The sequence below is a fragment of the Macaca thibetana genome, chromosome 1, assembly GCF_024542745.1.
Source record: "Macaca thibetana thibetana isolate TM-01 chromosome 1, ASM2454274v1, whole genome shotgun sequence".
Classification (NCBI taxonomy): domain Eukaryota; kingdom Metazoa; phylum Chordata; class Mammalia; order Primates; family Cercopithecidae; genus Macaca; species Macaca thibetana.
The window spans coordinates 137,726,905-137,754,567 of NC_065578.1; the positions used below are offsets into that span (position 1 = coordinate 137,726,905).

General features: G+C 41.2%; 1 protein-coding gene across 2 annotated transcripts; it reads left to right on the plus strand.

Moving 5' to 3' along the window:
* On the plus strand, positions 1–27,521 carry LBR (lamin B receptor). 2 transcript variants are annotated; one of them, XM_050760496.1, is made up of 14 exons: positions 1–160; positions 4,042–4,220; positions 5,852–6,052; positions 8,020–8,103; positions 8,352–8,541; positions 10,244–10,440; positions 13,103–13,157; positions 16,127–16,318; positions 17,318–17,421; positions 18,304–18,429; positions 22,205–22,373; positions 24,319–24,399; positions 24,493–24,615; positions 25,558–27,521. In XM_050760496.1, the coding sequence occupies exons 2-14, from the start codon at positions 4,056–4,058 to the stop codon at positions 25,716–25,718; spliced, it is 1,848 nt and encodes a 615-aa protein (XP_050616453.1). In that variant the 5' UTR covers positions 1–160; positions 4,042–4,055; the 3' UTR covers positions 25,719–27,521. The 2 variants fall into 2 exon arrangements, with proteins under 2 accessions (XP_050616453.1, XP_050616461.1); XM_050760504.1 differs by lacking the exon at positions 1–160 and adding an exon at positions 2,593–2,756.
* Positions 27,522–27,663: the final 142 nt, after the last annotated feature.

The following is a 27,663-nucleotide window of genomic DNA, read 5'->3' on the forward strand; positions in this document are numbered from 1 at the left end:
GAAGCGAGGCGAGGCGGGGCTGGTGAAGCGCGCGCCCGGCTTGCGGGACCGCCGGGCGCGAGAGCGCGGCCGGGCAGCGTCGCGCGCGCGGAACTGCCGCGGGGTTGCTGTGCGACTGTTCTCCCGGAGCCGTTCGTGTTGCCGCCGGAGCCTGGCGCAGGTGAGCGCTTCCACCCCCGTCCTGCTCCCAGCTCCCCGCTGCACGGCCTTCGAGGGGCCCCTGCGGGAGGAGGCCTGAGGTGGGCGCAGCGGCAGGGCCGGGGTCCCTGGGCGCGGGGCCTGGCGCGGCGGCCTTCCCCTCCTCTCCTCGCCTCCTCGTCTCCTCCCCTCCTCGCCCCCTCGCCTCTCCTGGCCCAGTCGGGTGGTCAGGGCGGCGGCGGGCAAGGCTGGAACTCGCCCAAGCCGGGCGCGCTGCGGAAATGCAGCTGCGGGTTTTAAACTGCGGACGTTTCCCTCCATGTTGGCGGCGCGGCGCTGCGGCGGTGGGGAGGGTTCGTGGGCGCCTTTGTCCCGCCCCGCCGCAGCCTGGTTCCCGGCCCCTCCGAGCGCCGGTCTGACAGATGAGCCGGCGGCCCCGCGGTCCTGCAGTAGCGAGGCTGACGGGGCACGGCGGCCTGGCAGGACGGGGAAGGGGCAGCGGCCGAGGTGGGCTTAGATTCGCGCTGCTTGTCACTGGCTTTGAGGGTCGTGGTCTTCGCGGTTTGGTGGTTCTTCGGGCGCACTGCAGGGCTGCTCGCTCCGATGCGTTGAATTCTTTCGCCCGGACAGTCTCAGAAAAACGGGTATTTAGGCGGGTGTGCGTGCTCCTGCTAAAGCACGGTCCTGCTTTTTCACCTTTTTGAAGATTCAGAAAAATGTTCTCCTAATGACAGCCAGCCTCGCACTGCCAGCAGCCTCAAGGGGCACTTAGTAAGCACTTGCTTGCGGAGGGCTTTGTTGCAGGCGCTTTTCCCGAGTGATTACGGGGCCCGGTCGGGTGTTCGGACGAGGGCGCGGTAGATACCGTGGGGCGCGCGTGGACACCTGCAGCGAGAGGCGCGGCGCCTGGGCAGTGCCAGGGTGGACAGGCCCCCGGGGACCTTGCACATAAACACGTGTAGATCTGTAGTTATGCATTGTAGTAACTGCTGTGTAGGAGAAGATGGAGCTACGGAGAAGAGCAGAGGGATTCTAATTTAGACTAGGCAACAAGTCCAGTTTAAGTTTAGTTTCTCAGGGCTGCCTGGGAAGAGGGAGAACAACGAGCAGGAGGGGAATGATGAGCTGCCCAGGGGTGTTTATAGGGAAGAAGGCGCTTCTGCCTTTACAGCCAGGAAGGTGGCCTTTCTATTGCTTCATGAAGCAAAGGGCGTGGAACAAGGCCCAGGGTTCCTGTTTGCCTTTTGCCTAGTAGGGCTACCGGGGCTCAGGTGTGAAAAGGAAGCTGTCAAACTTCATTCAAGCGTCTTGCTCTATGCCTCGTTTATATGAATTTGGAGAAGTGAAGGAAAGATAGCCGGAGACCCCTGTAATGCTAATGAGTAGAGAACAGCAGCAAAAAATGGTTGTGTTCATAAACAGTAACATATTGGAGCTAGAATATGTGAGGATTGCAGTGCCAGTTGACTCTGAAGTTAGCGGGCATCTGGTTTAATACAGTAAAGCCTGAGGGTCTCCGTGATTTTCCTGTTTATCGCAATGAGGACATTGTGTTCAGTGAACAAAATTTTTCTTTACAAACACACTTGTCTAAAACATCTCTTGTAAGAAAAGCCTGTTTGTATCTTGACTCCTGTAGGTGAGTGCATAGTGACATGCACAAATGTGGGACTTTTTTGTGCCATCCTGGCTATTTCACTCCTGTGGGGGAGTATATTAGGATGTGATTGCACTGTATCCTCATGTTTGACAATGGTGTGTGGATCTTGTGTAAAGTGGGGGTGCACATCATATTGCTGGCTTCATCTTTTGGAACATTTACGTTTAAGATAATGATCTTCTAAGAAGAATGCTGGTTCATTTTGTTTTTCAAGCAAATCCTAATTCTTCTTTTAAAAAATTAAGCTTTAGAGACCTAACAGGTATCCACCATATGCGTTAATTTGTTTAACCCAAAATATTTAATTGATAACAAGAATCTTTTTGGCACTGGCCTGCGTTTATATTACACAGACACTGTGTATGTGGTGTGTAAGTGCAATGGAAAGATGCCCGTAAATAAGTTTTTAAGAACACGCAAAAACTGTTCAAGGGTCTTTTAAAACCTCAAGTAGCCCCTGCGTCCTGAAGGGCTTGTATTTCAAAAGTTTATAAAGCGTTGTTTGCAACTTGTGCATCTTCCTGTAGGAAGACATAATTGCCTTCTTTTAACCCTGGCTGACCAGTGTAGGAGAGGTAGTAGTAAGAGTGGTTTGATTTTGGGGGGTCTAGGGAGGGGAAGGGGCTCAAGAGAAGAGAGAGGGAGGGTACATTTCCTTCCTCTTTCTTTGTACTTGGAGGCTCTGAGTTAAATGTTGAAATAGGCAAAGTTGGATGTTGTCACCTTCCGTTTTTATGCCCCTCCTCATGCAGAGGTGTTCACTACCCCCCTGCTCCCTAAGTGCCCCTCAGGTGACTCAGCCAGGCCTGACTTCATCCAGAAAACTTGTGGGCTCCTCCCCACTACTCCAAGCCCAAACCCATTTATTACCCCAGTGATGCCATCTCAGGTAGGTGTAGGGAAGAAAGCTGGCTCTCTTACCTGAGGTGTTAATTGACTGACATCCTCTAATCACCAGGTAACTACTTGTGTTTTCTTTCATCTACCAACCTAGCTGCCATCTCTGTAAACTAGTAGAGCTTGTTAAGTTTTTTCTCAGACGATTAACAGTGAAAAAAGGTGATGCTTAGGAAAGGCCTTCCCCACCCTGCCTCCCCCCTGACCCTCCCACTACTCCCTTGGAGTAGGTAATTCAACTTTCTCCTTAATTCCAGAGTCTTCAAAGGTTCATAAATGTTGCTTTTATTGTATCATCAGCTCTTAACAAGAGCTAGTGAGGGATGTACGTTGATATGCTTGGACAATACATCAGGAAGTGCTTAGTTGGTGAAATGAAGGTGCTTTGGGGGAGAGCTCCTATCTGTGCTACTGGCTGCCCCTTGAACTTGGCCCCAGCTAGTTTATGCGGTACTGAGGAAGGTTGGCAGCCCTGGTTTTGTTGTGTGGAAATATGAATCCGCTGGTCAGCGGATGGAGTGGCATTACTGTCTGGCAGCTGGGAGTACCCAGCTATCAATTGATATTTCAAAAAGGGTGGCAGACAGGCCTCACGTAAGTGGCAGTTCTTGCAGATAGATTGTGGATTCTTGGAGTATTGTGGGACTTTGTGGGCCATGTTTTGAAACAGAGGAAAAGAATCTTATAATTGGGGGGTTGATGTCTGCTGTAGACTTGAGAGAGGTGAGCTTGGATGAAGGCAAGGTACACCCTGACTTAGGTGGGTGGTTGGCAGAGTTACTTGGTATGCATTTGTACTTTAGCTGCAAGAGTTGAAAGCTAAATAACCCCCAAATTTATTCATTACAGACTTGGAATTATTTTTCTTACTGTTGGTGGGTTATAGTCATGTTAATTGTACATCCTTGATTTTCCCAGTCTGTTTTATAGTTTACTGTTTTTAATAAAGTTAATTTGTTAAAAATACAATTAAATGCATTTTTAAAGCCATTGTAAGTTGTGATGCAAATTTGCAAATGAGAAAATGTGTCCTTTGTGAGATTGTGCCTCATTTTTTGATTAACAAGAACTATGATCATGTAGGTGGGTAACATTTTACGTAGTGCAAACTTATGGCGCCTATATACATTGTTATAATTAATCTTTAGTGTCACTTACATAGATACCACGGTGGCTAAATCATCTTCTAAAATGATTCCAAATGAGATTGAATGTAGCCTTTCTGGCCCTAAATCCTGACCAGTCAATTCTGGAAAGTTGCATTTTAGTGATCAGCCTGTGGAAAAAGACAAATACATAAATGTATATGTATTGACTCAAATTTTTTTTTCTTTAAAACCATTCAGGCTAATTATAGAAAATGCCAAGTAGGAAATTTGCCGATGGTGAAGTGGTAAGAGGTCGATGGCCTGGGAGTTCACTTTATTATGAAGTAGAAATTCTGAGCCACGACAGCACCTCCCAGCTTTACACTGTAAAGTACAAAGATGGAACAGAGCTTGAATTGAAAGAGAATGATATTAAGGTAAGTGTTCCTTTGGCTTGTCAGAGTATGTTTACCATAAGTGGGAAATAACTCTTAAGTACAGTTTCTAAGCTTAGGATAGTCAGTTCAGCTTGATTTGGAGGCAGAGGGTTGAGCTCTTGCTTTGGGTCACATACTGTTTTTGACTCTTGGAATGTATGAATGAGGCATAGTGCCTTGTTCTCAAGAAGCTCACACTTACTGGGAAAGACAGCCATTTGCATCTGTTGGTCCCCTGGGTTTACTGCTTTCTGTGCCTGGAGTTTGTTGTGGGTGGTGTTGAGTATATCAAGGGTTAGAGAAGATCCCTGGCCTTCAGGGGAGGCTTTCAGAGGCAGTGACACCTGAGCCAAGTGCTGAGAACAAATAGGAAAAACTCAGCTGATAATGGGGCTGCTTCTGCAGAGAGTGCAGTATGCCAAAGTTGGGGGTCTGGGGACACGGTCAGCTAAGTGCTGGAAGGGAGTGGTAGGCGAGGGCTAAGCAGGAGCCAGGCTGGAGGGGCTTTTATATTCCATGCCCAAGGGTTTGGGCTTCATCCTGAACACCAAGGATTTAATCAGGAGAGTGACATTAATTAGATTCGAGTCTAGCCCAGGGCTTTTCAACCTGTCAGGTGAGTGTCTGGGTTTTAAGATATCTGATCCATAGTATACAAGCATTTATGTAAAATGCCATAAAAATGAATTACTAGAAAAATAAAGACATGCAAAATAAAAGCCTCACAGTTTTACTGTCAGATTCGATAGATGTGAGATTACTTTGTCAAAATGCTATAAACATTTCTATATGCCTATTTCTTGATTTTGGTACTTGCGCAGATTAGTAACAAGCATTTCTAGGACCCATGGCCGAGGACGACACTTTGAGTGCTCTAGACCAGGAATAAAGCGACAGATAGTAAATATTTTAGGCTTTATGGGAGCAACTCCAGGCAGTATGGAAGGGAGCAGACATTGCAGTGTTCCAATACAACTATGGATACTGAAATTAGAATTTTGGATAATTTTCACGTCAGGAAATACTATTCTTTTGATTTTGTTTGTAATTATTTAAGGATGTAAAAGCCATTCTTAGTAGGAAGGCCACACAAAAATTGGGGTGAGGGACTTGGCCTGGGGCATAATTTGTCTACATCCCTAGAAGCAACATAAGGAGATTTGGAGTAGGTGGGGACACGGTGGAACAGTTCCCAGTCATCCAAGCCCATGTTTTATTTTCAAGATCTGCTTATGTGTTTTGTTCAGAGTGAAACTGTGGTATTATTATTTTTTTGTCTGTGTGCTAATTTCTTTTGTCTTATCCTCTTAGTTTTAATCCATGTTAATTATTACCCTTCTTGCATATGGTGTTGGAAATAAGTACAGCTAATTGGTTTAGATTCATTCATTTCATGGAAATACCTTCAAAGAACAAGAATGGAAAGGCTGCATTTGTCTCATGAAAGGTGGATCATTATGAAAGCATTTTCTTCTGGCTTCATCTGATCCATTCTTAGATCCTAAGATTTCCCATGATGATTTTAGAGTTAATGGTAGCAGTTCTTGCCTTTGTTATCCTCTTCTAGTTTGGGTCTGTCTGTATGTGTTATGATTTGTGGTAAAGCTCTTTGCCTTCTTCTCCCTTTCTAGCCTTTAACTTCCTTTAGGCAAAGGAAAGGTGGCTCAACTTCCAGTTCCCCTTCCAGACGCCGAGGGAGTCGATCAAGGTCACGCTCCAGATCCCCTGGTCGACCACCTAAAAGTGCCCGCCGATCTGCTTCTGCTTCCCACCAGGCCAACATTAAGGAAGCAAGGAGGGAAGTGGAAGTTAAATTGACTCCGCTGATTCTGGTACTTGTGTTTATCCTTATACAGCCTTTTGTCTTCCCCTTTATGTATGTATTTACTCGAATTACTTGCAGTTAATAATATTAAAATGTCAGTGAAGTATCAAATCTAAGGCGATGACTTTGGAAGATTTCATAAAAAACAAATGTTTGGAATAGAAAGTTTTAAATATCAATGGAAAAGAATGTCCTTGAGTTACCAGAAATGCTGTTTAATATTTTAGTTTTTAAAAAAGCAGTGTTCAAATTTGAAATAGATGGAGCTTGTAGATTGAACTGAGTAAGGTTTTTACAATGTATGAAAGTTCATATCATGTATGAAATGGTAAGACAAAACCCGTATTACAGAAACATTCTTACTCTTAGCATCATTATACTTGATCACTTTACCTAGTCAAAGATGATGATTTTAGTGGAATTACTTTTAAGGTGTAAGCTTTGAAATATCAGGGTGCATGGAGCCTGTAAATCTTGTCCAAAGAGTATTTAGATAGTAGACGAAAGAGAAAATATTTTAAGTAAAAAGAATAAAAGTAATCTTCTATTCACTTAATGTTAACCCCTTTCCTGGATAGAATGCACACAGACTTTTAATAAACTTTAAAAGCTGGATTATGTACATACTGTTCTGTAGTCAACTTTAAGAGATTTTAAAATATTGGGGATAACCTTTCAGAGCATATTTTTCTACATCATTTTTGTATTCTATAGTTATGGATATATGGTAAATTGTATAGATGTAACTTAATCGTTAAAGTCAGCTCCCTCATTGATAGACATTTAGTGTTTTTCCTTCCATATTTTCACTATTACAAACAAGTATTTTTATATAATATCTGATTATTTCCTTAGGTGCAAGTGGAACTGCTAGGTCAGCTATATGGTGCAGATGTGAGGCTTTTAATACATATTGCCAGATTGCGTCAAGAACGTTTATAGTAGTATCAGTGTATGAATGCCCAGTTTCTCATTCTGAGTATTATAATTTTTTTTTTTTTGGGCGAATGTGGCTGTCAGACATTTTCAACGTACTGTTCTAACTTACATTTTGAATTTGAACATTTTAACTATTAGTGGCTCTCTTTACTACCCAGGGACTCCAGGAACAGATGCTGTTAATATTTAAAATATTAAAATGACTGCTGTATTTTTATAGTGTAATCTTATGGTCCTGGTGTCACAAGAACAACAGACTGGCTTTGCTTCTTACTAGTAGAGCCTTGAGCCTACTGTGTATTGCACAAGTACCCACTATTTCTTAATTTTCCATTGTTGGCTGTTTCGGAGCAGTGAATGTCTTTTTGAATGTCTTTTGTTTTTTATCCAGTTAATGAACTAATTTACCAATTTTTACTTTATCTGCCTTTCGTAGCAAATACCCATATAGTCTATCAATGAAATTATAACATTCAGTCTAATTACATGAAAGATGAAAGATTTTTTTATTTTTTTGAGGCAAAGTTTCATTCTTGTTGCCCAGGCTGGAGTGCAATGGTGCAGTCTTGGCTCACTGCAACCTCTGTCTCTGGGTTCCAGAGATTTTCCTGCCTCAGCCTCCCTAGTAGCTGGAATTACAGGTGCCTGCCACCATGCGTGGCTAATGTTTTTATATTTTTATTAGAGACGGTTTCACCATGTTGGCCAGGTTGGTCTTGAACTCCTGACCTCAGGTGATCTACCCGCCTGGGCCTCCCAAAGTGCTTGGGATTACAGGTGTGAGCCACTGTGCCGGCCAGATAAAATATTTTATGTAGAAATCTACATTATAAGATCCAGTATTTCAGAGACTGGGGAATTCTAGGCAGTTTTATTCCTCTTCATTTTTAACAAAATGAGTGTTAAATTCTTCAGAATTAAGGCTGTGAAAAATCGGTTTTATTGCTTGATTTCAAAATAGTAAGTTTTTACCATCATGTTTCTTTTTAATAAGTTACAGTTCTTTTGATTAAATGTTTATATTCTTCAATTTAGAAGCCATTTGGAAATAGTATCAGCAGATATAACGGGGAGCCCGAGCACACTGAAAGAAATGACGTACCTCATAAAAATACACAGGTGGGAAAGTGTTCACTTTCATCTTGGTTGATTTTTTTTTGGGTTAAAAGTGACTCTCCCTCGAGAAGCACATTGAAAATTATAATATTTTATAACCTGTCCTAAAATTCTGTCCTTAAGACTGAATATAATTTCACAAATTTATTCTAATTAGCATACAGCTGTACTGAGATGCTGAAATAGTTAATGCAGTAGCATTAGTGGTAATTGTTCACTACAGATATTTAATTTTTAAATTTTTCATTTAGGAAAAATTCAGTTTGTCACAAGAAAGCAGTTACATATCTACACAGTATAGCCTTCGTCCAAGAAGAGAAGAAGTCAAATTAAAAGAAATAGATTCTAAGGAAGAAAAATTCATTGCAAAAGAACTGGCAGTGAGAACTTTTGAAGTGACTCCCATCCGGGCAAAGGATTTGGAGTTTGGAGGAGTACCTGGTAGGCCTCAGAGCTGGGCCCAGAGAGGGCAGGTGGGGTGGGCTAGGGGTGGTTGCCACAAGGTGAATTGGAAAGGCCTCTCTGAAGACATCTGAGGCAGGCAAGGTGGGAATTTGTGGAAGAGTCTTCCAGAGAAGGAGCAGTGGGTGCAAAGGCCTGAGGTGGGGGTATTTTGGGGGGATTATGGAGTAGAAAGGATGCCATTGTAGCTGTGTTTAAAAGTTTTAGCAGTCTGGGCCGGGCGCGGTGGCTCAAGCCTGTAATCCCAGCACTTTGGGAGGCCGAGACGGGCGGATCACGAGGTCAGGAGATCGAGACCATCCTGGCGAACACGGTGAAACCCCGTCTCTACTAAAAAAATACAAAAAACTAGCCGGGCGAGGTGGCGGGCGCCTGTAGTCCCAGCTACACAGGAGGCTGAGGCAGGAGAATGGTGTAAACCCGGGAGGCGGAGCTTGCAGTGAGCTGAGATCCGGCCACTGCGCTCCAGCCCCGGCGACAGAGCGAGACTCCGTCTCAAAAAAAAAAAAAAAAGTTTTAGCAGTCTGTTCAGAGGATTTGGGCACAGAAGTACAAAGAAGTGATGGGCACAGAAGTACAAAGAAGTGATGAAGGTTGATCTGGGAGTTTGTATAGCATAGATGGTTACCTATCAGGGACAGAGAGCTCTGCTGATAATCAGACCTGAGGCGGCAGGGCCTAGCAGCCTGGAAGTCAGCTGCCTGCATAAAATGGGATCCCAAGGCTGCCCTACCTGCTAGGCAGGTTGATTGTAAGGGTCAAAGATCTGAAGTGTGCCGAGTTTTGGAGTTATTAAGTGGGTGGAACTGATGAAATTTTATGAGCTAGTAAAAGAAAAGACTTCTTGTCTGAATGGCTCAAAATCCTGCATGGCTTAATTGCTTTGTATTTTGTTATAACCTTTGGCTAGCTGGTCTATTACAGTTACTGTCCAGCATCACTTAAAATCTGCACACATTACATGAACGTGACACTATTTTAATTGTTAGAAACTTAGGAATATAAAGCTTTTTGTTACGATTAGGCTGATAATTTTTAGATATTCTGATCTTCAGTTTGCTGGAGTTTCAACACATTTGCTCCTTAGTGGTTGGAGGTCAAATGTTTTAGAGTTTGGTTTCTGAGGTGGGTGTAGCTATTCAGTGTTGGACCCCTGTTTGTTTGTTTGTTTGTTCTTTTCTTTTTTTTTTTTAAACTACTTTGATGCCCATGGTTGCCTGGCCACCAGAGCTGACAGGTAGAGATGGGAGTTTTTGATGGTACATTAGAAATTGGTTTCAGACAGCTAGCCATATATGAGTTCTGATCTTAAAAAAACTAACATGACAGCACTTTGGGAGGCCAAGATGGGCGGATCATGAGGTCAGGAGATTGAGACCATCCTGGCTAACACGGTGAAACCCTGTCTCTACTAAAAAAAAATACAAAAAACTAGCTGAGCGAGGTGGCAGGCACCTGTAGTCCCAGCTACTCGGGAGGCTGAGGCAGGAGAATGTCGTAAACCCGGGAGGCAGAGCTTGCAGTGAGCTGAGATCCGGCCACTGCACTCCAGCCTGGGCGACAGAGCGAGACTCTGTCTCAAAAAAAAAAAAAAAAAAAAAACCCCAAAAAACTAACATGATTCTTAAATGAATAAACCAGATTGAAATTTGAGCCTCAAATGTTCATGAATTGTTTGCAGGTGTGTTTCTCATCATGTTTGGCCTGCCTGTGTTCCTCTTCCTGTTGCTGTTGATATGTAAACAGAAAGATCCCAGTCTTCTGAATTTCCCTCCTCCTTTGCCAGCTTTGTATGAGTTATGGGAAACCAGAGTATTTGGGGTCTACCTCCTGTGGTTTTTGATTCAAGTCCTGTTCTACCTACTGCCAATTGGAAAGGTACGTTTATGGTAATTCTGTTTTGTTTTAATAGGATGAGGTCTCGCTATATTGCCCAGGTGGGTCTCCAACTTCTGGGCTCAAGTGATCCTCTTGCCACAGCCTCCTGAGTCACTGGGACCACAGGCGTGTGCCATGCTGCCCAGCCTTACAGTAGTTCAGAGGTTAGAGGCTGTTGTTGGTCAAAACTCCCAAAACTTAGTTCATGAAGCCATTTCTCTTGTGCTGTCTATATAACACTTGCTTATTAAGAGGAGCTTAAAAAAATCTGATTGAGATGTCTTGTGTAACTTTTCAAACCAAATAGAAAAGAATAGGCTGTTTTGCAAAGCAGCCTGACTCTCAGTGGAGATTGCTGTGGAAAAAAAATTCACTCTCAGTATGCGTTATTTCAGATGCAGCCTTTTAAATGATTAATTGATAGGCTGCTGGGCTCGATGGACTTTAGTCTACATCTTTTACTTTAAAAAAGTATGAAAAGTTTCTAATTTTCATCTCTTGTTGTCAAATGTTTCAAACGGTTTCAAATGTTGTCAAATGGTTTCAGATGTTCTTGTTGTCAAGAACATTTTATGTTGTTTTCAGATTCCTGCAATATCTTTAAAATTTGTCTCTCCATTGCTAAGTGTAGTTTTTTCTTCTTTCAGTAGAATCCTTTACTTGGATATATTTAAAGAAACATGAGATTACCTAAGTAATAAATCATTTATTTAAAGATCTTATTCTTAGGGCTTTGCAAGTTTGCCAGTTGTCTGTAAACCAAAGGATCACTTTTACTGGTGAATGCCAGTAATAGGAGGGTAGAGCTGCAGGCTTAATACTGTGGAGTGAGACCATAACTTTAGTGGCCCTAGCAAGGATTTTTGTGATAAAGACCTTCAGTCATTTTTACGTTAAGGCTCTACAGTTAAATTCAGATTCATTCAGGGTAAGGTGATTTCAGAGTATCAAGGAAAGCAGTTTTGTGTTTAAAGTCATATATGTATATACTCATAGACTAAAGTGACTAAAAGCGTATATATTAAAATATATTAATATTATACTGTCATCCCTTGATATCTTTGGGGAGTGGTTCCAGGACCTCCTGTACATACCAAAATCTGAGGATGCTCAAGTCCCTGATAAGAAATGGTGTAGTATTTGCATATAACCTGTGTACATCCTCCTTGTATACTTTGTTACCTCTAGGTTACTTACAATAGCTAATACAACGTAGGTGCCATGTAAATAGTTACTATACTGTATTAGGGAATAATGACAAGAAAAAGAAGTCTGTACATATTCAGTGCAGATGCAATTTTTTCCCAAATATTTTGGATCTGTGGTTGGTTGAATCCGTCGATGTGGATCTCACGGATATGGAGGGCTGACTGTACATTTGGATCTGTATATTCACAGATTAAAGCCCAACACAGCATTTACTAGACACCTTTAATAGATAAGGATCATCTGAAATTAGCATGTGGGATTTTACTAATCCTGCGATCTCAAACAGCTTTTACATTTCTCCTGGGAGAGGAGGAATACTGGCTAGTGAAATCTGTAGCTAATGATAGGATAAAGTAGGTTAGCCAAGAGCAAATGATACTATATTTATATTTTACAGTTTGAAATGAATTGCTACATTTCTAAATAGTTATTTTGTGGGGTAAAATGTGACTACATTGAGCAAGTGGACTTTTTACTCAGCCAGTTCAGTTGGGTACCATGCTGAATGCTGTGGGTGATGCCGAATGAAGAGAGGAGATGGTTCTGATGCATGATGCATGCTCACAGTCTCTCTCTTTTTTTTTTCTTGAGACAGTGTCTTGCTCTGTCGCCCAGGCTGGCATGCAGTGGCACAATCTGCAACCTCCTCCTCCTGGGCTGAAGTCATCTTCCCACCTCAGACTCCCGAGTAGCTGGGACCACAGGCGCATGCCACCAGGCGTGGCTAATTTTTGTATTTTGTATTTTGGTAGAGAGGGGATTTCACCATGTTGCCCAGGCTTGTCTTCAACTCCTGGACTCAAGTGATCCTCCCACCTTGACCTCTCAAAGTGCTGGGATTACAGGCACGAGTCACCACACCTGGCCTCTCACAATCTCTTATTGCAGATAAAAGAATCACATGAAATGGTTAAATAACTGGCTGGGCAATATATGTATAATATATAGCAGAGCAAGTAAGCATATGAGTACGCGCCATCAAATAGCACTTGGGTCAGAGTAGAGTGGGTCAACAGGGTAGAGCCCAGTTGAAAAGGACCCCACAAATGGAAGACAGTGGAATCATACTGTTACTTTGTAAGTGTTGGGCAGCCATTGGTAGGTGTTTGAGCTAGGGGTCCACTAGATACAAAGGTATTTAAGCCCATTTAGTCTTGAGGTGGTACACAGGAGTGTTGCCGGGAGCGTGGCTGTTGCAGTTGCTGGGTCCTACACTAGGAAGTCATTACTGAATTTGTATTTAAGATAAATTCCTGAAGGTGGAATTGCATCATTAAAAGGCTTGCCACTAGGGTTTTTGAAATATATTACAAAATTTCCCTATTACAAGATATCTTCCTTCTTGGGCGTGTTGAAAATTAAGTGATATTAGAAGATATATATGTGTGTGTATATATATGTATATATGATGGTGATGTGCTTTGTAAATTTGTAAATTTTTTTTTCTTTTAAGGTTGTAGAAGGAACGCCTCTTATTGATGGAAGAAGACTCAAGTATAGATTAAATGGTGATTGTCTTTTTTTAAGACTCAAATTGATGATTTGATAGCTTAAACTTCTAAGTGTTAAACTGTTAAAGCTGATTAGACCAGAGTAGTAAGTGGTAAATTATCTCTTGGTAGTCGGAAGGGCAACTGTTTATACCTGTAGCCAACATGTATAAATTATGCCATGTAAAGTAACATAGCCTCTTAGTCACTCTTGTCCACTCTCCAGTTTTATTTTCTTAGTAGTGTTCATCACTGTTAGAAATCATTGCACTTGTCTAGGATTTTATCACCCTGAGGTGTTACACGGATGCGGGCATCCAGGCCACTCCTGCTGTGTGAGCTGCTCTTGCCCTTGCTCATGTCCTCTGGGCTGTCCCTTGAATATTCGTCACACACTCTTCCTGGGCCTTTGCCTGGAAAACTTACCCCCAAATGTCTGACACCTGCATCTTCACCTCCATCTCGTCTCTGCTGAGAGAAACCTTCAGGTCCTTTTCTCTCCCCTTCTCTGTTTTATTTTTCTGTCTGACATTTATGCCTCCACATATCAGTGTATTTGTCTCTTCATTAGGATCTCTCCACTAGAATGTGGCTTTATGGGCTAGGACTTGGCTGTGTTCATTGTGACGTGCTTCGTGCCAGGAAAATGGGCACGTAGTGGGTGCTCATTCATATGTGAGGGCTGGATGGATGAGTTGTGAGCTCACTGAGCAGCTCAATAAATGGGTAGACCTTGCTCCCTCTGGGTCCAGCACCTGGCACTATAAGAGCATATGCTGAGTGCATCAGTCCAGCTTTGCCGTTTGAAGACTTTGGCAAAGTACAGATCTATTTTGTAGTCATCCTTGAATGATTTTCCATTTGACGAGATGGAGTAGAGTGTTTTCCTTTTCTTGAGAATTACATTATATATTTTAATGGTTGAACTTTTTATCCTTTCAATTCTTCATTTTCTAACTTTGGATCTTTGTTTAGAGACTTACCCAGCATCTACTCTGTCTGCAATCACTCTCCTGGGTTCTAAAAGGGAAGCCAAAGATAGTTTAGACACCTTCTGCCTTTTAGTGCCAGTCACGTGACAAGGCATCTGACCTAGCTCCAGCATCTGACCCCTGGTGGATGCTTAATACTTGTCGTTGGTATTGTTAGACTTTTTGTTGCTTTTACCAAATTCTTTGCTGATGGAGCAAGTTTTAGAACCTTTGGCACCCTCCCTCCCTCTGGTGGTTCACTTGCCACACCAGGGAATGTGAGTCTGGGGCGAGGTGGGTTGTTGACTTTGCTGCCAGGTCCTTTGATTTCAGTGTTTTGTGTGTTTCTCTGCAGGCACCGATTCTTTTCTAAGTAGTCTTGTGTTACATTTTCACTTCCCTCTGAGGGGTGTGGTACATACAGAGACTGAGCACAGTGCTTGGACATGGAGCTCTTGTAGCCAGTGGGGGAGTGGCTGGCCAAGTTGCTTGATCCTTTTTAAAAATGTCCTCATCTAATTACTCGGGTTCAAGTATTGAGGTTTCTTTTCATGAATTTTACCATTATTAACTAAGGAGATTCCTAAGACATTTTGGATGATTATTTTTAATTCACGTGGACTAGAGAGCAAAAGACTGCTTCATCTAACCATTCTTTTTTAAAATATACATTTTATGAAAGGTAAATGAATATCTTTAAAAGTCAGAATTTAAAATTAGAAGTTATTATTTGGAGTATTTGTGGAAAATGTGGATTCAGATCAGTTGAGACAACTATTTTATTTTACAAAAGGTTTGGTTTTAGAATTCTCAAATAAATAACAGCTACTTCTTTTTTGCGTTTGACCATTTATCCTAATGTGATTTGATGACTTTTTAGGAGCACAGCTCTTTCAGGCACTCAGCTCCCTTGAAAGCAAAACTATTTCTTTCTTTTTTTTTCTTTTTTTTTTTTTTTTTTTGAGACAGAGTCTTGCTCTGTTGCCCAGGCTGGAGTGCAGTGGCGTGATCTTGGCTTACTGCAACCTCTTCCTCCTGGGTTCATGCCATTCTCATGCTCAGCCTCCCGAGTAGCTGGGACTACAGGCGCCTGCCACCATGCCTGGCTAATTTTTTTTGTATTTTTAGTAAAGACAGGGTTTGACTGTGTTAGCCAGGATGGTCTCGATCTCCTGACCTCGTGATCCGCCCGCCTCGGCCTCCCAAAGTGCTGGGATTACAGGCGTGAGCCACCGCGCCCAGCCACAAAACTATTTTTTTAGCCAAAAGGAAAAATTGAATCTCCCAGTGAGCCTTTCTGTGTGGCAGCAGGACTAGCCTGGAACGAGAGTTCTTTGGAACCTCACAGGGTGGGTGCTTTTTAACTTGGCATTGCCCGTGAATGTGCCCACCTGCTGTCCCTACCCCATGGGTACTCACAGTCCCCTGCCTGGCCTCCAGCATTTGTGTTGTGGCGTCTTCTCTGCGGGTGGCATCTTAAGAACTCTGTTCTGGATGATAGAGTTTAACTAGAATCTTTTGAAACCATTATTGACAAGTTGGTTAAGTATAAATATTTATAATTTTGTAACTACTAACCTAGCTCAGTGCCTGGCCCCTGGTGAGTGCATAATACCCTCCCTTTAGGTAATGGCATTAGACTTTAAAATGTGTGTTTGGCTCAGCTCTGTTAATAATTAGCCATTTGACTTTGTGCCTGAGAGTTTGGATTGTGGGAATTTTCAGGTTGCACTTCTTGTCAGTTTTCCCTTAATTAAAAGCAAATAATGACCATTTGAACTGAAGAAGAATCAATATGTTAAACTATTTGGAAAGTTCTACAAGAGATAATGGTATGTATATTGAAGATTATACCTCAGGACATTGCTTATTGGCATATTTGTGTGTATTTAGTCTGAATAATGATATTAAGACTTTAAAAATGAACATTGTATTGTTTCATAATGGCGTACATCTCCTGTGAGCCTTGGGTTAACATAAATTTTCCCCTTCCCTTTTTTTTTTTTTTTTTTAAAGGATTCTATGCTTTTATCCTGACATCTGCAGTCATCGGAGCATCTCTCTTCCAGGGCGTAGAGTTTCATTATGTGTACAGTCATTTTCTTCAGTTTGCACTTGGGGCCACTGTTTTTTGTGTGGTCTTGAGTGTGTATCTCTACATGCGCTCTTTGAAAGCACCCCGGAATGACCTGTCGCCTGCCAGCTCTGGTGAGCAGTGATGAATCGCGTGTTGGATGAATGCGTCCCAGAGCCCTCCAGCAGCCATTTCCAGATTTGAGTAGATTGCTTTTTTCCTAACTTCATTTTTTGGGAAATGAAGAGAAGAAAAAATGAAAAGATGAAGAAAAAAGTTAAAGAGATATGAATTTAAAAGAAGAAAATGTTTTTCTTTTTCCTTCATACTTTCTTATTCATTTCTTTTTTTTGCAGTTGCTTGATGACAGTAAGACGTTTAGTAAACTTACAGGCGTTTTTGACTTATGACAAATATTATTTCTTTGTCCAAAATAGTAAATACTCTTTAAAAAGCAAAAACAAAACAACAGAGGTTGCTGGCTGGGCGAGGTGGCTCACACCTGTAATCCCAGCACTTTGGGAGGCCAAGGCAGGCAGATCACTTGAGATCAGGAGTTTGAGACCAGCCTGGCCAATATGGTGAAACCGCGTCTCTACTAAAAATACAAAAATCAGCTGGGCGTGGTGGCACATGCCTGTAATGCCAGCTACTCGGGAGGCTTAGGCAGGAGAATCACTTGAGCATGGGAGGCGGACGTTGCAGTGAGCTGAGACTGTGGCACTGCACTCTAGCCTGGGCCACAGAGCGAGGCTCCATCTCAAAACAAAAGACAAAAGAAACGAGAGGTTACAAATTGGTTGATGCTGAGCTAAAGTATTTAAAAAAATGTCGCCTATCTAAAAAAATTGTGAGTGTAAAGTCCTTTGGGGGGCCCCCATGATTTTGGTTGTTTTTTAAGAAACCTGGGGTATCTGGGTCCCCGGCTTCCCAAAGGCTGTAGTAACTGCCCTTTCAGTTGGGCAGGCGTCTCCCCTAGTCTATGCCGTCCTGTCTACCTCTCATCACCAGAGCTCTGCTCAGGCACTTGCAGGCAGTTGAATTGTGAGCCTGGATAGTGGGCAGCAGTGCAGTTTTAAAGCCTCCTGACTGGGTTTGGAACACTGTTTGGGTAAACACTTTTCCCTTCTCAGGAAATGCTGTCTATGATTTCTTCATTGGCCGTGAATTAAACCCTCGAATTGGTACTTTTGATCTCAAATACTTTTGTGAATTGCGCCCCGGATTGATTGGATGGGTATGTCTTTTTTTTTTTTCTTTCTAAATTTCAATTCAATAGGTCTAATTAATTGCTAGAAAGAAATGTAGACCATTTAAAAATAAGCAGTGGGTGGTATATTTTTAGGGATAATTATGGCTTTCCATAAATCTATCAAAATATTTTCTTGTAAATATTTTCCAGAGGTTTAAGATATGACAAATTAAGTATCTTTTCTTTGCTTTATTAGTTTATATTTATATAGGAAAGTGATAGTGTGGATGCATTTTCCTCTTTTTTAAAACCTTATTTTTACCTAGTTTTAGGCTTGGAGTTGCAGATATATAGCAAAGAGTTCCCTTCCACCCTTCACTCTATTTCTCACAACGTTAACCTCGGAGGAAACCAGTGTGTAATGATGAAGAACTGCAGATTAACATAGCGACAGCATTAGTTACCGAGTCTGCAGGCCTCAGTCGAGTTCACCAGTCTTTCCGCTGTTGTCCTTTTTCTGTTCCAGGAACCTCGACAGGACTCTACGATGCATTTGGTTGTTATTTCTTCTGAGTCTTCTCTAGTCTAATAGTTGTTTAGGCTTTCCTTGTCTCTCATGACCTTGATACTTTTTGGAAAGTACTGGTTGGTTATTTTGTAAGAGTGTCCCTCAGTTTGGGTCATTCCAGTGTTCTCTTTGATTGGGGTGAAGTTATGCACTGTGACAGGAACACAGAAATGATAACTGTGTCCTCAGTGCATTGGGTCCAGGGGCCCATGGTGCTGAGATGTCTTATTCCAGGTGGCGGGTAGGTGTTAAGGTGGCATCTGCCAGGTGTCTCAGCTGTGAAGCTCACTCATGCCTTTGTAGTGCTAAGATCCCTGGGGAGGTGCTTTGAGGCTATATACTTTCCCCTTTTATTTCAGGTGGTTATTAACTTGGTGATGCTTTTGGCTGAAATGAAAATACAAGACCGTGCTATTCCATCCTTGGCCATGATTTTGGTTAATAGTTTCCAGCTTCTCTATGTGGTGGACGCTCTCTGGAATGAGGTAATTACTTTTAAGAGCCGAGGCCTTGGAGTCAGATGGCTTTGAGTGGGTGAGTGACCTGTCAGAGCGTCGGCTTCTTGCACACAAAGTGAGGGGAGCACGGCCTGCCTCCAGGGCTGCTTGTGAGGACGATGAGGCCATCCATGCGAAGCTGAGGAGGGAGCGCTGACAGGTGGGAAGTTTCTAGGCATTTGGGAGTGCTTTGGTGTTTATCAGCTGATCTTGTGTTTAATATTCTCAATATAAGATTGGTGGATCTTGGGTTTGTTTTTGTGGGCGGTGGTAATTATGGTATCACATGAAAATGGATGGATTATTACCAAATTAGTATGGTGTTTCTTGGATTGTCAAGAGTCACCTGGTTTTTAAATAATGGGGGAGGTGTTTTATTGTTAGTATTTTAAAATACAAAGACTAGCTCTAATTAGATGAACGTAAAATCAGAAATCAAGATGCATTGAGGCAGCCAGTTGAAATAAGGCTAAGTTTTCATCTCGTGTCTTTTTTTGTACATTGATTAGTCTTTCTGTTAGTTGAAGACTGGTATATGTTTTGTTTGTTTTCTGTGTCTCAACCAGCATATTCCTTTAAAAAATTTTTTCTTCCTCAGGCTTATTTTACAAGTATTTTATCATATTTACTGTTATCTTTGTAATCATCTCCAAATTCCACATCTAGTTTTCTTTCCATATTAAAAACAAATCTGGCAGCTGTACATCATAAAGTTCCAAAACAAGTTTTAATGACAGTGTGTTGAGACAGTCTGCTGACATTTTGAGAGAAGACCTTTTCTCTTTGAGCCTGGAACATTAAAAAAAAAAGTGTATTATTTGGCCATCATTACTATATATCTCCCCCACCCCTGCCGGCTGGTCTTTAATTGTGGCCTTCTATGCAAAATTGCAGAGAATATTGAGTCAGAACAACTTCGCAAGTTTGATATTGGTGTTTGATGATCTTCTTGTTATTTAGGAAGATTAGGGCCACTTTGAGGTAAACCTCAATTACAAGTGGTGGGATTAGTGCTATCCGCTAATTACGGGTTCCTGTTGCCCTCCTACCACTTCACAGACCCTGGCTCAGAGCCTGGGAAGCTGGGAAGGTGGTGATAGCACTTCAAATTGACTTTAAAAATTCCAAGTCGATCCAAAATTAAACATGTTTTTGAAATTAAAAAACAACTCTTTTGTAAATGCACTTACTATTACCAGTGTAGCTTTGTTTGCTGTTATAGAATGAATCGCCAAAAGAGCGTATAGGTAACAGTTTGCAAATCAAATGATATTTCACTGTTTTGCTCACCTCAGGCTTCTTTAAAACTTCCTTTCTAGTAGTTTTCCATTGATAAGTGATCATTTCGTCTGGTTTCATCTGTTAATAGCTTTCTGCCATGTTGTGGTCTTCACTTTTTAATTGGCTTAGAAGTTCATATTTTCTATAGATTTAGCCAAACACTGACCTCTGTTAAAAGAAAATTTTTTTGCATTTTAAGGCAAAATTAACACAGCCCAGGGGTAGAAAACTAGAGTTAGGAAATTGTTTTCTGTCTGTTCTCAGTATCTCAGCCAGATGATGATAATCTTCTTGAGGAAGTATTGTATTTTATGATTTCTGTAGCATTCTGGCATACCACTGGGCAATTAGCAGATGCTTAATAACTTTTTTGTTAGGTCACTTGATAGAAATTCCTCGTATTCACGAATGTGCTATACCTTAAGAAAATGGAGACTACCAGTTTAAATATGTATGACCCTTTCTCTGAGTCCAGCCTGTGAAAACCTTGGGGCTCAGGAGCTGGTGGGGCTAAGGTCCTCCCCCTGACCTGGCACTGGGTGCTTACCCTTTGCCCTCTCACTGCTACTCACCACACCTGCTTTTATCTGCTCCCTCCGTTTTGTCACCTTTATCCTCTTTTGGACCAGGAATCAGATCACAGGCCTTGAGAGAGAAGAATAAGAAGACACTCTTGGGGACAGAAAGTTAAAACACCATGTATCCTCACTTACATGTGAGAGCTAAAAAAGTTGATGTCATAGAAGTACAAAGTAGAACAGAGGATGTGGGAAGGTGGGAAGGGTAGGGAGAAGGGAAAGATAGGGAGGGAGAGGTTTGCTAAAGGATATAAAATTACCACTTGATAAGAGGAGTAAGTTCTAAGTTCTAGTATTCTGTACTGCTGTAGGATGACTATAGTTAACAGTGATACATAGTTGCAAATAGCTAGAAGGATATTGAATATTCCTAACACAAAGAAATAGTGTGTTTGAGATGATGGATATGCTAATTATCCGGATTGGATTACTATATATTACATGTATGGCAGCATCACTGTGTACCCCATAAATATGTACAATTATTACATGTCAATTTTTTTTAAAGAGAATAAAGAACTCTGGTAACTAAAGAGTATAAGCCTAAGGAGGTAGATTTTGTGGGATTGGTTTTTCTGTTCCATATGACATCTGTTTTTCTGTTCCATGGCCTATTTGCTTTCTTTTCTGGAAAAAATCCTATTTGGAGGTACCACTCTTTTTCTTTAACCTAGAACTTTGATTCTCCAACAGAGCTTATACTGGCTAATTTTTTTCTTTTCTTTCTTTCTTTCTTTTTTTGTTTTTTTTTTGGAGACAGAGTCTTACTCTGTTGTCCAGGCTGAAGTGCAGTGATGCAGTCTCAGCTCACCACAACCTCCGCCTCCGGGGTTCAAGTGATTCTCCTGCCTCAGCCTCCTGAGTAGCTGGGACTACATGCGCCCGCCACCATGCTTGGCTAATTTTTTTTTTTTTTTTTGTATTTTTAGTAGAGACAGGGTTTCACTATGTTGGCCAGTTTGGTCTCGAACTCTTGACCTTGTGATCCACCCGCCTCAGCCTCCCAAAGTGCTGGGATTACAGGTGTGAGCCACCGCGCCCGGCCTATACTGGCTAATTTTTCAACATCAGTGGTCTGTAGTGAGGTTCCAGGTAGTTTGGAGATTCCCTCAGGCCAGACCTTCAGAGTGTTGACCTTGGCGGTATGTCTGTATTCTAGAGTCTGGCCTGCCCCTTATCCTGGTCCAGAGGCGAACTGGCTCACGCTAAGCAAATCACCAGGGAGTAATGCACTTTTATTAATTTGCATGAGAAGTGAAGCTGTCAGTTCACCATGTTGCCAGGCAGCTTAATTTCTTCTGTGGAAAATCTACATGAAAAGCCAGATTATGATCAGAAATTAGATTGGTGCATGTGGAACTGAAACAAAAAGAGTTGGTGATCATATTCCTTCAGCAAACATATTTTGAACACTTCTCTCCATGGCGGACACTGTGCTAGTTACTGGGGTCGCAAAGGTAAAAACACACAACCTCTGTCTTTTAGAGGCTTTTAGTATAGTGGAGAGTGACTAGACAAGTACAGTAACCCAATTGCTGTAGCCTACTGGTGGGTGGTGACATCTGAGAAGTGCCCAGGTCTGAGCCCTACTGGTGGGTGGTGACATCTGAGAAGTGCCCAGGTTGGAGGAGGGGTTGCCAGCAGAGGGGAGGGCCTGGGCATGGGAAATGCTTTAGAGATCTGTTATCTCGGGAACATGAGCGAGAGGCTAGCGTGACAGGAGAATGTGATGGCAGAAAGACCTAGCAGGCCAGGGGAACCAAATCTCTCTCCCCTTTAACAAAAAAATGTTGGTTGTGGACCTGCCCATAGCACTTTATACATTTGCCTGTAAACTAGTACTTTATTTGAATACTTTAAACATAGAAGCTCTTTCTCCCTTTCCCCTGTCTGTATCCTTATAGGAAGCGTTGTTGACGACCATGGACATCATCCATGATGGATTTGGATTCATGCTGGCTTTTGGAGATTTGGTGTGGGTTCCGTTTATTTACAGCTTCCAAGCCTTTTACTTAGTCAGTCATCCAAATGAAGTGTCTTGGCCAATGGCATCTCTAATTATTGTTCTGAAACGTGAGTATTAATTTTAGTCTCAGTTTAATTTATTAAATATTATGTACTGAGGCTTTTATGCTCTGATGTCTACATATTTGAAACATGCCATTTTGAATGGTCAGCATTAGCTCAATTCGAAGCCATTTATGATGAGTAATAAAAAGTCTGCATTTTGCAAAGAGAATGGATGGTTCGTTCGTACCTGGGTTCTCAGTAGTACTTGAAACAGATTATTTTAAATGAACCACCTTGCTTTTAAATTTAATAAATTTAAGTTGGTTAAATTTGTTTTTAGTAACCTTACGTTTTTTCTCTTGAGTGCCTGCTTTTTCTGGTAGGCATCTTATAAAGAAGATTGATTTTGCCTTCATAGAGCTCGCGTTCTAGCAGGAGAAATAAGACATGAGTGAGCACCGAGAGGGGCTTAGATGACGGGTGTTTAAGGTAGAGACTTCTCTCTGGGGAGCTTTAGTGTGAACTTATTGGAGGATATGGTGTTTGATTTGAGTTTTAGAGGGTAAAATGGGATGGAGAGATCCAAAAGTCAGGCACTGGAACAGCTCAGCAAGGGTGTATGGTGGGGAAGTGTGAGATGAGGTTGGGAAAGACGGAGAAGTCCAGTTTGGCTGCAGCTGCAGTTCACCAGGGTCAGTCATGTATTTTACTTCAGGATGAATTTTCTTTGTCCTTACCCTGTTCATTAAACCCTTAAACACTTGTACTGGAGGTTGGGCAGGGAAAATTAGCAGTGAACTTCAAATATAGATAGTTTTGCTACACTAGTTAGTATCTGTGGTAGAAGAAGAAATTCAAACCATTGGTTAAAATTAAGATTTATTTTCACCAGTGATTTGGTTGTCTATGTCCATTTTATGATTCAAGACAGTATATTTTATAGTTCAGCTAAAAATGGGGGATGTCTTAGTCTGTTTTGTGCTGCTCAAACAGAATAGCTGAGACTGGGTAATTTGTCATGAAATTTATTTGGCTCATGGTTCTGGAGGCCAGAAGTCAGAGAGCATGGTGCTGGAATCTGGCAAGACCCCTTCTGCTGCAGCTTCCCGGGGTGGAAGGTGGAAGGACAAGAGAGAGGGAGGGAGGGCAGGAGAGAGTGAGGAAGAGCAAGAGAGGCTGAACATACTTTTATAACAAACCCACTCGAGATACTGAGCCCACTCCTGTGATAGCGACATTAATCTGTCCATAAGGGCAGAACCCTCATGACCTAACCATCTCTTGAAGGTGCTACTGTCAACTCTGTTGCATTGAGGATTAAGTTTCCAACACGTGTACTTTGGAGGACACATTCAAACCAAAGCAGGAAGTGAGGTTATTCTCTTACTAGTTTATTGAGGATCGACTAGATAATAGTTAAATGTCATTGATACATTGATTTTTGACATTCTGAAATTTGGATAAAATTAGGAACTTGTAGACTTACAATGGGATTCAGCATGTATTTAAAGTTCAGGATGTTCTGGTGCTGATTCTAAGCTAGTGGTTGATTAATAAAATGTTTGTGCCATGGCCAGTAGGTATCATAACTAACAGATGATATAGCCTGTAATTTTGATTATACCGAACTCTAGTATTGATTTTATTGTAATGTAGGCTGTCTTAGATTTTATCTCTTTCATGGATGTAACTATATTTGTTTTGACTTCAGAGTGTTCCCTAGGTGGATGATTAAAGTAGTGTGATAGATTTTGGAAGGGTTACCATCTTTTTACATAGTGAGATTTAGAGTTTTTGAGTTGTTCTTAAGAATCAGGCCAGGTGTGGTGGCTCATGCCTGTAATCCCAGCATTTTGGAAGGCTGAAGCAGGAGGATCTCTTGAGCCTAGGAGTCTGCTTTGGAAATTTCCTCAGAGCATAGAGATAATTTTTAAGAGAAATTACAGATGCTATTAAGCATTAGAGTATAACTAAGTTATTAACATAGGAAAATATTTTAAAATTGCAGTTTGTGGTTATGTAATCTTCCGTGGTGCAAATTCTCAGAAAAATGCATTCCGGAAAAATCCCAGTGATCCAAAGCTTGCACGTAAGTATTGATTTATGTTTATATTATATATATTACGTGAAGGTTTTCTTTTTGTCTCGACATCATTAAAAATGTACTTTTATTTTTATATAGATTTAAAAACCATTCATACTTCAACGGGAAAAAATCTTCTAGTTTCTGGATGGTGGGGCTTTGTTCGCCACCCCAATTACTTGGGTGATCTCATCATGGCCTTGGCGTGGTCCCTTCCATGTGGTAAGCATTTCAGAAGAGTGCTAGTTTGACCCTTTTAGCCACTGGAAAGATGTGTGTGTGTGTCCTTTGTGTGGGCCAGTGTGGCCAAGGTGGGTGTGAGTCTTTTTGTCACCCTTTTCTACTGTGAGGTTGGCCTCTGTAGAAGCTCTTCTGGCTTCTGAGGGGAATTGGGAATTCACAGAGCCTGAAGTTTTACTTTAAGCCTAAAAGCAAAATTTTAAGTTTTCAGTTGTGCCTGATAGCTTTTTTCTAAGTAGAATATATAGAAATTAATTCAGCTTCTTAGTTCATGATTCGGTGTACATAGATTGGGAAAAACTGGTTTTTAAGAAGAGGAGATTCTGTTTTTCTTTTTGTGTGTCTGGCCTCATGGGGAGCTGGGGAAGCAGGGGAGCAGGGGGAGCTGTGGGAGCTGGAGGTGCTTGGGGAGCTGGGGTATCAGGGGGAGCTGGAGGTACTGGTGGAGCTGGGGGATTTGGGGGAACTGAGGGAACAGGGGGATCTTGGGAAGCTGGGGGACCTCGGGGAGTTGGTGGAGCTGGGGGAGCAGGGGGATCCAGGGGAGCTGGTGGAGGTTGGGGAGCTGGCCCATGTCTGCTACCTGTTTGGTGGCCTGGCCTGTAGTGGAGGACAGCAGTTTTTCTCTTCGCTGGGGGAAGAAGGGTGATAAATGGAGAGATTTGTATTAACTATGAGGATAGATGTTTTGATTGTGATGGATTGTTAGAATGGATTCACCAGTCTTTGAGTAGCTTCTAATTTAGATACGACCTTCTGCCACTTCCCAGTGGGATTTTACAGACTGGTTTAATTGTTCTCCTCATTATTAGAGAAAATGAAGTACCTTATGGTTCATTTTTAGAGAATTTGGGGAAAAGCAGGAAAAAATACGTTGTAGTGATAATAAAAATATCTAATACTATGTACCGTTATTATCCACAGGTTTTAACCACATTCTGCCTTATTTCTATGTGATTTATTTCACCATGTTGCTTGTCCACCGAGAAGCTCGTGACGAGTACCACTGTAAAAAGAAATATGGCGTGGCTTGGGAAAAGTACTGTCAGCGTGTGCCCTACCGTATATTTCCATACATCTACTAATGCTCTTCTGGCTTATCTACAAAATACTCCTGCAATTCCAGCTGCCATTTGCAAAAACGAGGAAAAAATCCCAAACTTTCTTTTGTTGCACTGACAGGATCTGTAAATTTTTTTTTCTTTTTGAACCAGGACTATAGAGCCAAGTAGTTGATCTTTTAATATAGCTGTGTTTACTTTTATTAAATTATAATTAACATAGGAAAAATACAAGTAAGGATGTGAGAATTTGCATTTTAATGGGAAATTTTCAACCCTTAAAAATCTGAAAACAGAAGACAGTCTTAATATAAATGTACTGTGAAGAATACTATTGATGTTTATGGTTTCTGATTACTTTTCAAATTTTGATGTTTTTTGGCCAGTCGGCTTTTCTTAAATGAAAACACTGTTCCATTTAAAGTACATTTATGTTTTATTCAGTAAGAAAATAGAATTTTCATTTGTTTTTCTTTAAATCTTTTACTAGTTATATAATTTGAAAGCAAAAAGAAGGGCCTATATTAAATGCTGAAAGTGCAGAGCGATGAGATTATTAGCAGACACTGTTTAAGGGAGACCATTTGTAGCAGTTGGCTTAACCTCAGCTTCTAAAACTACATTTGAAAATGTAAATACATAGCTTAGTTTTATGTAATATATGGTGACTTCAGATTTTTTTGTACAGTATTTTGAATGTGAGATGATTGTCAGGACTGTCTTTTTAACAAAACATTTTCAGTATTTTAAATAAAGTTTTGTAAAGTAATGTGAATTAAAAATTTTGGAACAATTAGAATTCATTCACTATTGTATAGAAGATGCTGTTAAAACATAGGAAGGGTATTTTTCTTGATCCAAAGTTTGTGAATTTGGCTTTGCTACCTCAATTGCAGGTGTTTGTTTGCCTTTATAAACTGTTGCAAATAGAAAAAAAATAGAATAAGTATATATTTTTGGAGTAACATCAATATTTAAACATTTTTACACAGATTGGTGTTTGAAAATTTGCCATGTCAGGCTAGTATTTTTATATATTTTTGACTTTTTAAAAGTTCATCAGTGTTTTTGCTACTGTTAAGCTCATGCAGTTTATACTGTATTTTTTATATATCCTTTATATTTACAAAACTTTACTCCCTGTAAAGGAGTGCTATCTTAAAAACAACTTAAGGGGTTAAAGTCGTTTCTTTTAGTTTAATAGATGTGCATAAGGTAGCTTTAGCAATTAAATTCTAGTGAAGTTGATATAGTCTCATTTTTAATTGTCCTATAATGGAACAGTAGCAAATTCACTAAACTTTTGTGTTCAAAGTTAAATTGTTCTTAGGACTTTAAATGTAGGGGAATGTAATAAACATAGTGTGTATGTTTGGGTTTTAATTACACATTTTATATATGAGCCATTTAGATATGCAGTGTTAATTCTACACTGCATGAAGTGTATGTAACTTAGCTTATGTTAATGCAATCATGAAGTTGGTTTGCTCTAGCATCCTGTAGTCTTTAAACATTCTTTTAGCGAAATTGTCATTGTTTTATCAGTGCTAATGTGTGCAAGTAGTTTTTTTATTTTGCTTTTATCCTGGCATCAGAAAGTGGTGTCCCAGCGTTTTCTGTACTAGATTGCACCAAGGAAGCTTTTGGGGAGGAAGGAAGGACATTAAATTCTTTCCCTGGTAATGAAAAGAGCGCGTTATCAATACAGTGCTGCAATTTCTGGATATCAGCTACAATTTGTCTTTAATTTTGTTTTTAACATGTTTATTTGGCAAATTTTATAATGAAGTTTTAAGTTGAAAATAAAATGTAGCAACATTTTGATCACTTTGGAGCCTTTTTTTCACCCCCTCCTTCTTGCTTGAAACTCTGGGATTTTTGGGACCAAGATAGGAGCCCTTAGATTCCCACCCCCACCCAGCCTCCTGTTTTCCTAGGATCATCTGTTTGGGAGCCTGGCCAACTGCTG

Coding starts and splice junctions, on each gene's coding strand:
- LBR (XM_050760496.1), top strand. CDS start 4,056: ATGCCAAGTAGGAAATTTGCCGATGGTGAAGTGGTAAGAGGTCGATGG. Junction 6,053..8,019: donor AATTGACTCCGCTGATTCTG/GTACTTGTGTTT, acceptor TCTTCAATTTAG/AAGCCATTTGGAAATAGTAT. Junction 22,374..24,318: donor TCTAATTATTGTTCTGAAAC/GTGAGTATTAAT, acceptor TTAAAATTGCAG/TTTGTGGTTATGTAATCTTC.